The 9,375-nt window shown below is 36.7% G+C and overlaps 1 protein-coding gene across 1 annotated transcript; it reads left to right on the top strand.

Moving 5' to 3' along the window:
* The first annotated feature begins 248 nt into the window (after positions 1 to 248).
* LOC107790647 (shaggy-related protein kinase eta) lies at positions 249 to 5,053 on the top strand. The gene is made up of 12 exons (XM_016612603.2): positions 249 to 544; positions 1,436 to 1,528; positions 1,782 to 1,841; positions 1,917 to 2,189; positions 2,273 to 2,347; positions 2,456 to 2,512; positions 2,608 to 2,748; positions 2,850 to 2,900; positions 2,992 to 3,087; positions 3,215 to 3,298; positions 3,485 to 3,586; positions 4,622 to 5,053. The coding sequence occupies exons 1-12, from the start codon at positions 398 to 400 to the stop codon at positions 4,715 to 4,717; spliced, it is 1,275 nt and encodes a 424-aa protein (XP_016468089.2). The 5' UTR covers positions 249 to 397; the 3' UTR covers positions 4,718 to 5,053.
* Positions 5,054 to 9,375: the final 4,322 nt, after the last annotated feature.

Raw genomic sequence — 9,375 nt, 5'->3', positions numbered from 1 at the left:
GAATTTAAACTAGGTTGAGTCCATATTAATTTATCCGAAATAATTAAATTATTCGAACACATTGTTTACATCAAATAAAAAGTTGAATAATTAATAGTTGAGTTAGTTGGCTAGCTCCATCTTGAATGTACCTTGAATTCTCATCCCCAATTTTTTCTATAAAGTAAAATTTTAATAAAAATAAAAAATATTAATCACAAATTGAAATAGTAATAAAAATATAAATAAATATATTAATGTAAAAAGACAAGAGTTATCTATTGTTTGGGCAATAATTCCTTATTTGGAGAGAGAGAGAACAGCAGCAGCAGCAGCAGCAGTAGTGGGGTTAAGGGGGAAATAATAAAGCAATTAGAGAAAGAAGCAGTGTGTAGAAGCAGCAGAAGAGGAAGAGCACATGGCCTCGTTACCGCTGGTACCTCAGCAGCACCATAATCCACCGGAAAATCTTCAGCATCAGCAGAATGCTCATCGTGACCAAGGAGCAGCAGCTGCCGTTAGGCCCGCCGTCGCCGGCGTACCACCGGAAACGGATTCCGACAAGGTACTTTTACTCTTCTCCCAAGACTGCAGGCTCACACTTTTTGTCCTTGTTATTGCTCTTGTTCTTTGTGCTTCGATCTAGCTCGATCTCTTTGAGTTCATGCGTTCTTCATGACCGGAGTGATCGTCGGAGATATCGCCGGAGAATTTTCCGGCGACTCCGTTTTTTTTTTAAGTTAGTTGCTTAAAATGAGGTGTTTTTCAGCTGCTGGGGAAAATTATGTATTTCCGAAACAAAATGAGTGAGCAGCAGAAAGTGTTTTTGTTTTTAGTTTTGTTTTCCTTTTGAACATCTTTATTTGTAGCTCTTACTATTTTAAATTTTTTTAACTTTGAGTAGCTTCCGCTTCATGTTTTGGTTTTATTTACCAAATAATTATTTTTGGTTTTCTTGCTGTTTGCTGTATACTAGTACTTGTTTCCAGTGTAGCTGATTTTGGGGTTCGTATAAAGTGCACATTTTGGGTTAGATCCATGAGGCTTTTTATGTAGGGTAGTGACTTTTTTACCCTTTTATCTTGTTTGTGTGTTGGGAATTATATAGGACAGGTATTCTTGAATTTTATTAGGTTGCTTGCAAGTCTCTTTTTATGAAAAGGCTTTTTAACTGCTTTTCTTCATCTTTAGGTAAATTCTGCTTCAATCTTTCATAGCGTTTGCTTCATGTGAATGGTGATGGCTGATTCTCCTTAAATAGTGTATTTGTTTCAGTTACAAGTCTCTATCATGTGATGCTTTCTTAAAGCCTATGTTTTTATTCCATTCGCTGCTTTTCTGTTTCTGTTGAATGATTTTGTATGGTCGTCTGATGGCATGACGAGTTCTTACTATTTTCTAAACGAGATGGAGTTCTTTTGGCATTTCAATTGACCTTGCTTGTTTTGCATTGTAGGAAATGTCAGCTGCCGTTGTTGAGGGTAATGGTGCTGTCACTGGTCACATAATTTCCACCACAATTGGAGGCAAGAATGGGGAACCAAAAAGGGTATGTACCTCATATATGTCAGTTTCTTTGGTTCTTATTCATTTGGAAATTCAATTTTTTGTAATTTCTTGGTTTATTAATATTGGGATTCTAATCTGGGGACACTACTAAGATGATTCTAATCTTTGGTGTCAATGCTTTTGATAGTTTAACTGACAGAATCAGATGAGATATTTTTGCCAATTCATTCCTTTGATAAACATGCTTTTTTTTCCAGAAATATTGACACTTTTTTCGTATTTATTTTCTGCAGACAATCAGTTACATGGCAGAGCGAGTTGTCGGTACAGGATCATTTGGAATAGTGTTTCAGGTTTGTGGGCTAACTTAATTATAACTTTGAATCAGTCCGCTTGCACATAGAGTAACCTAACATTGCTGTCTCTAGGCAAAATGCTTGGAAACTGGAGAGACCGTGGCCATAAAGAAGGTTTTGCAGGACAAACGGTATAAAAATCGTGAACTACAGCTGATGCGCTTGATGGATCACCCAAATGTCATTTGTCTAAAGCACTGCTTCTTTTCCACGACAAGTAGAGACGAGCTTTTCCTTAATTTGGTCATGGATTATGTCCCTGAAAGTTTATACAAGGTTTTAAGGCACTATAGCAATTCAAACCAAAGGATGCCACTCATCTATGTCAAACTTTATATGTATCAGGTTTACTTCTCTCCTCCTTTATCTTCGATGGCTCTTCTGCAATTGGATATTATGTGATCCTAATAAAGTAAGTTGTTCGTCAGATATTCAGGGGGCTGGCTTACATTCATAATGTTCCAAGAATTTGCCATAGAGATGTGAAACCACAAAATCTTTTGGTATGTTAATGCGAATCCACTTTACTCCTATTATATGTGAAGGAAAATCCACTTTATACCTATTATACGATACCGTTGACCTAAATCTATATTGTATGTCGTTTGAAGGTTGATCCTCTGACCCATCAAGTCAAGCTTTGTGACTTTGGAAGTGCAAAAGTCCTGGTATATTTGTCAGGAGAATTATTTTGTGAATAACATTTAAACTGAACCATTTCATTTTTTTGCATTTTAATACTAAAAGACTTTCCCGTGCACAGGTGAATGGTGAAGCAAATATTTCATACATTTGCTCTCGCTACTACAGAGCTCCAGAACTCATATTTGGTGCCATAGAATATACAACATCAATTGATATTTGGTCAGCGGGATGTGTTCTTGCTGAGCTTCTTCTGGGGCAGGTTTGTGTTATAACTTTGTTTTCAAGTGGATAATTTTCTATATATTAGTTCATTGGAGTTTGTAACTTTATTGAGCTTTCATTAATCATAAACTATGACAGCCGCTCTTTCCCGGCGAAAATGCTGTAGACCAACTTGTAGAGATTATCAAGGTGTGTCTTTATAATTTCATTGTTGGACATTCTAGTAATCCTGATAACAATTACATGGATCTCTTTTTACTAATGCGAGACCTTATCACAGGTCCTTGGTACTCCTACTCGAGAAGAAATTCGATGTATGAACCCAAATTACACGGATTTCAGATTCCCACAGATAAAAGCTCATCCTTGGCACAAGGTATTGTGCATTATTATATTTTAATAGTTATTCTGAATAAGGTCATGTTGTTGAAATATTTATATGTTAACTACCCCTAGGATCAGATTTAGTTGAAAAGAGAGCTAAAAAACTTCCATGGTTTCAGGTATTCCATAAAAGAATGCCCCCTGAAGCAATTGATCTTGCTTCACGGCTTCTCCAATATTCACCAAGTCTTCGCTGTACTGCGGTGAGTTGTCTCATTCTCTCTGTGTGGCAATCTGACAGTGACATATAGCTAGGCATTAGTCACAAGATGTAATTGCTTTTTGTAGCTTTATTTCCTCTTGTGCAAGTGATAGACTTTAAAGTACTGTTGTATCATCTTCAAAACATATGCTATATCACTCTATTTACCTGCTTTTACTCCTTGCAGCTAGAAGCGTGTGCTCATTCATTCTTTGATGAGCTTCGTGAGCCTAATGCCCGTCTCCCGAATGGACGTCCATTTCCACCTCTTTTCAACTTCAAACAGGAAGTATGTTTTCCAATATCTTTTGTTCCTTTACTAATATAATTATATTTGTCCATAACTATTGAACTATTCTGTCTGACCTTATCTTTGAATTTTTGACGAATTGCTGGCTCACCGGTTAAATTTACGGTTATGCAATTCTACACAATCATCAAAGATTTATCATGTCAATTAGAGCATTGTTTTTCTTTATCCATTATTAGGATGTTTGTTATAAACGAAAACGGAAGTGTTGAGTTGGGAGTGGGGATGCACATGTTTTTCTCGTGTGAAGTGATAATTACAGGAAAGGAACTTTTAAAGTAAGTACTTTTAGAAAAAGATTTTCAAAAGTGAATAATACCGGAAAATGATGCGTTACATATTAGCTCATGATTTTTGTGTGCTGTCCTTTTTTCTTGTACTTTTAAGTGCGTCTTGTCGTTCATATTCTTTTTTCCTTTTTTTGATAATTTATTGTCTTTTTCCTAACCAATAACAATCACTTCTATTCATCTGTACTTCCTCTGCTTCAAAACGTGAGTATTAAAAATTGTCTGCATGTGCATGAATCTAAGTATTCATATTTATAGTTACCTATTATTGCGGAGCTATTTAATAGAATAAGTTTTGGTGGTTGGTTGTCGTGAGAATTCATCGATGGTAATTGATGGTTTTAGAATTTTATCACTCGGTAAAAGCTTCCATTTTCCAAACAGTTAGCAGATCTTTAAACATCAGGATAATAATTTTGGCTTCACAACTTATTATCAGAAACATAAACCATTAGAAAAAGGTTCCTGTTATTATCCAATATGAGCCTTTTCTCAGGAATTGCACACACACGCGCACACATATGTGTGTGTGTGCGTGTATAAAATTTTGTACGAGGCAGGCATTGGGTATTTATTCTCATTATCAACTAGGTGGACTCTGGTTTTCTACTAGTGGGTTGTTCAACATACATGGACCAATCTTTTGTTTCCTTGTGATTAAATTTCGCTTGCAAAGATGTTGGGCGACCATGAAAGTAATGTTGTGTCTACCTGTTGCTTGCAGTTAACTGGAGCTTCACCTGATCTGGTATGCAAGCTGATCCCTGAGCATGTGTGGAGGCAAACTGGTTTGAATTTTCCCTATCCTGGTGCGACGTAATTGTCCTAATGAAATATAAAGCTGGTGTATCAAGGTAGAGGGAGGCTTTGTGGATTTAGGGTAACCTGGCATTTTGGCTTAACCAGCAGCTATGTGCGCCTGTAAGTTGTATGCGTATATTCGCTTGCAAGGAAGTGATCATGCTACTATGTCATCTTAATAGCAGACTTGTTGCCGCTTCTGTATATTGCTTTGATAAGAAAAATTTCAGATAGGAGTATAAAATGATAAATATTGTAATGTCTAGTTAGGCAGATTTCCTTGAGAAGACATATTAGGATTTGTAGCTTTTAGTTGTAGTTATTTATACTTACGTGCAGTTCCTTTTTGGCTTTTTTTTTCTCCTGTTCTCCAAGGTCTCTCCAAGCTTTGGCTTTTTTGGCTCTGGAGGATCAATTTGATTGTTTTTTCTTAAACTGATGATGGTTAAATTTATTTTCGAGACTACAGACGAAATTTAAAATCTGATACTATATTTTTCAAGTTTCATAATTGTGTATAGGGGTGTACATAGGTCGGGTTGGTTCGGATTTTACAATTATCAAACCAAACCAATTGTGTTAGGTTATTAAATTTAAAGATCAAACCAAACCAATAAAATTCGGGTTTTTCAATCTCGGTTTTTCTCGGGCTATTCGGGTTTTTTCCGGTAAAATCTTCGTAGAACAAAACATATAACGTATGCTCAAAATTTCTTTAATCCTAGTAAGATATAACTATATAAAATATTTTCCAAAAAAATAATACAAAATATAAGACGTGTCATGACATTATCCTAAAATATTCAACAATAAAATTATGTAATATGAATATTACTAATTAAAAAGCCATAATAAAAATATACATAATCTAAAAGTACTAAGTCATGCTAAAATAAATAGATTAATAAGGGAGTATTAATTACATGACTAAATGCTAAAGAAAAATGAAAATAGGTTATGCATTTTTATCTAAATTATTGCAAAACAAAAAATAGATATTCAATACATTCCTGTTCGCAATATTGAATTGAATGTCTTTTGTTAGCATTAGTATTGATTTGATTTTGGTTTGAGCTTTTGTTAGCATTATTTAATTTACTAATATTAATGGCTATAAAACTTATTGGAATATTCAAAAGTTCTAAGTCCAACCTTGAAATAATACCTTAAAAGATAAAATTATGAATTTTTTTAAGAAATATTTATAAATTACATGTGAGACCCCATGTGTTTTTTTCTCTCTCTCTCTTCTCTTACGTAATATACGTAACGTGGCGTGGTTATATTAGGTATATATGATTGGGCATAGCACATTGGGAGAATAAGATTGAAAATGTGTGATAATATCAAGGAACTAAACTAAAGCTTTAGGTCAAAGGAATCCCTTAAACAAACGTTCGTGGTTAAAGAAATGGCTCGGGTAGCACCCCGCGCGTTCGGAAGGTTTAAGTTAACTTGCACCTGTGGGATAAGACTAAGAGTGTCTAATATGCTAAGAATAATGTGTTATGAGGTATTATAATATCACACTGGTCACATGTTAAGTTTTGGAGTCAAGCAAGTTGCGAAATAAAGGTCGGCAAAAGTAATCGTAAATTTCTCTAATAAATTTTCTAAACTTTGTGTCAAATGTATCAGACCATTTCTCCCATATATATAAAGAGTTATGAGACCCACAACCTACCGAATCGAATGTCTACGAGTCTAGTTCGCAACAAAAAAAACCTCACATCAAACCGACATCGGAGTAAAAAGTTATGACTATTTTACCGCGGACTGTCCGGGCTGAAATCGGGTCGCGAACCGGATCGGGTCAAACAAGTGGTATAAGTCGGCAAATTCGACTTTTAAAACCTCAAAACATTTCATTTTAGTCCCAAAACAGTGAGCAAGCTGAAGAGAAGGTTCCACGGTGTTCATGAGTGATTAAGGTGCGTTTTTAACGATTTCTATCGTTAAAGTTTGTCCCCGTGCATAGAAACGCAATCTCTACGCTTTGCAATCGTTTCCCCCTTCTATTAGCTGTGTTTGGAGCTATTCTTGGAAGACAGGAATTTGTTGTTCGTACTGGTTCTTCAGGCTTTATACTTGGTTTGCCAAGGTAATCATCTTGGGACTCTTTTATGATCGTTTTTACAAAGTTCTACGGATGTTTCGTCAAGTTACGGTCATATGGCAAATCTGCCGATTTAAACTCAATTATGAACTGTTTATAGGTGCGTATAAGCTGCATATATATAGTGTTTGTGAAGCTAAGGACGTAAGGAACAACTTTCATGAAGGAACTGTTGGCATTCGGACGTTTGTTGGAAAGGTATGTTAAAGCTAAGCTCCGTCCTTCCTTTTAGCACGAATTCTGGAAAATTCCTAAGACGTCAAATGTGATATTTTACTATTCTATTGCTAGAAAGACCTTCTATGAAAGGCATTGGGATAGTAGCTGAAGTACTTTCATGATGCTATTAGGTTGATATTCCACTCATTCGGTTAAATAGGGTATTCGACATCTATATATGTCATTTTGTTGGCTTTCTTAATTATATGTCTATATATATGAATTCTTATTCGTCTTTGGGTTGTGTGACTAAAAAAATAAAGACATTTAGTATTTGCGATCAGTCCTTCTTCCTTGTTAAAGTGTATTTTAAAATCTCTAAAGTGACACGTCGATTTCCAAAAATCTCAAATATAATTTTTATGTTTAAACTACTAAAACACTTGATTTTTGAAATACTTTCTTTTACTAAATATCAAGAAATCAGGTATAAGGACTAAGTGAAGCACCTTAAGCTTTTTATGAACATCTTCAGAGTTAAGTTATCTTTCTAAAAGCCGAGTTAAGTTTTCAAGCTTATTCAAAAAAGAAAAAATAAAAAAAACATATAAGGTTCCACGAGACAATTGTATGCGGTACGAAGGTGATTATGAGATTATGAGAATAAGAGTACCAATGAGCCAAGATTGGCTAAGTTCTTGTTATGGCCTATTATGTGCATTCAAAGTTCATATCATACATGACATATTATGCATGGACTTCGAGCTATAATCGGAGGTAAGGAGCCTATTTGCCCGAAAAACTATATATATTGTACAGATGGCCACAGGTTGGCAATATGATACCGGTTAGCTACCAGGAGAGACTGCCATTGCTAGCATTTGGTTGGGTATGTCATGCATTTGCATCAATATATATGTATTCACGACATACGATTACACAAGCATATCATGCATATTTGATTACTATGAGGTTGGATGTCGGCCATGGAGGCTATCAGAGTTTTCAGTGTCAGGTGGTATCTCTATTACTTTTTTTAACATCAGCTATGTATAATTCTACTTTCTGCCTTACATACCAGTACATTTTTATTCGTACTGATGTCCCGTTGCCTGGGGACACTGCATTTTTGTTCGTGCGTGCAGGTCCAAGTAGGGACTCTAATCGACCCCTCCGCTAGGATTTCGGGGTTCAGTTGTGAGTTGGTAAGCTCCACCTCTTCCTGGAGCTTTCATATGATGGTTACTTTTGTTGTACAGTTTGAGTATAGTCGGGGCCTTGTCCCGATAGTGCTTATGACACTCTTAGAGGCTATTGTGGACACATTATTCTGGATTTCTTTTTGCAGCTTTCAGTCTCCAGCCCATAGGCTTCGGCATGTATATATATATATATATATATATATATATATATATATATATATATATATATATATATGTGTGTGTGTGTGTGTGTGTGTGTGTGTGTGTGTGTGTGTGTGTAGGCATGTATGTCTCCAATCGCGGCCTCGTCGGCCAGCTAGTACTTTATTATTTTGGCTCGTCTACCTTTGTTTATATGGCTTATTGTTATTCAGGTCATGACCTTAATGATCCAGGCTTAGTATTTCAGATGTTGTGCTGCCTGATCTGTTGGGCCCCCAGTTTAGTTAGCTAGTATGTTTAGTGGCTAACTCGATCGAATACAGTATCGAGTGCCAGTCGTGCCTCCCCTAGTTTGGGGCGTGACAAACTTGGTATTAGAGCAGGTCGTATCCCAGGGAGTCCACAAGTCGTGTCTAGTAGAGTTTTGCTTATGGGTGTGTTGTGCACCACACTTATAATCAGGAGGCTATGAGGCATTTAGGAATAGTTACGTTTCTTTCAATTAATAGATCGTGCTATAGAGCGAAGTTATAAGAACATATGAAATCTAAATCGTGCTTTGTGTTTCTTATCTAACAGGCTACCTACGCTCAGGAGATGGCACATCGAGAGATAGGTATGGATCGGGGGGAAGGTACCAGTCGTTCCCCACCGAGTCAGAGGGATAGATTTCCCTTAGAGGCACACAGTGAGTCTCCAGTACCCCTAGTTTCAGCTTCCCCAACACTTGTTGGAGCCCAGGGAGATGCAGTACCCCCAGCCTCACCAGTTCCATTAGTACCTGAGGCAGCTAGAGACACAGGACCTCCAGCACCTGTTGTTCCCCCATCAGAGACTGGGGAGCAGAGGATGCGGGAGGTAGTTCAGTTGCTGACTAGGATGGCTTCTATTTATGAGCGACAGCTAGTGTCGGGAGCAGATGCCCGAAGAGATCGGACAGGAAGCTCGATGGTACGAGAGTTTCTTCACTTGGCCCCTCCATTATTTACAGGATCCAGTTCTACTGAGGATCCCCAGGACTTTATAGACCATATGTAT

The sequence above is a fragment of the Nicotiana tabacum genome, chromosome 10, assembly GCF_000715075.1.
Source record: "Nicotiana tabacum cultivar K326 chromosome 10, ASM71507v2, whole genome shotgun sequence".
NCBI lineage: Eukaryota > Viridiplantae > Streptophyta > Magnoliopsida > Solanales > Solanaceae > Nicotiana > Nicotiana tabacum.
Note: the sequence above shows the minus strand (reverse complement) of the source record. Positions and strands in the feature narration are given on the sequence as shown.

Coding starts and splice junctions, on each gene's coding strand:
- LOC107790647 (XM_016612603.2), top strand. CDS start 398: ATGGCCTCGTTACCGCTGGTACCTCAGCAGCACCATAATCCACCGGAA. Junction 2,749..2,849: donor CTGAGCTTCTTCTGGGGCAG/GTTTGTGTTATA, acceptor AAACTATGACAG/CCGCTCTTTCCCGGCGAAAA. Junction 3,088..3,214: donor AAGCTCATCCTTGGCACAAG/GTATTGTGCATT, acceptor CCATGGTTTCAG/GTATTCCATAAAAGAATGCC.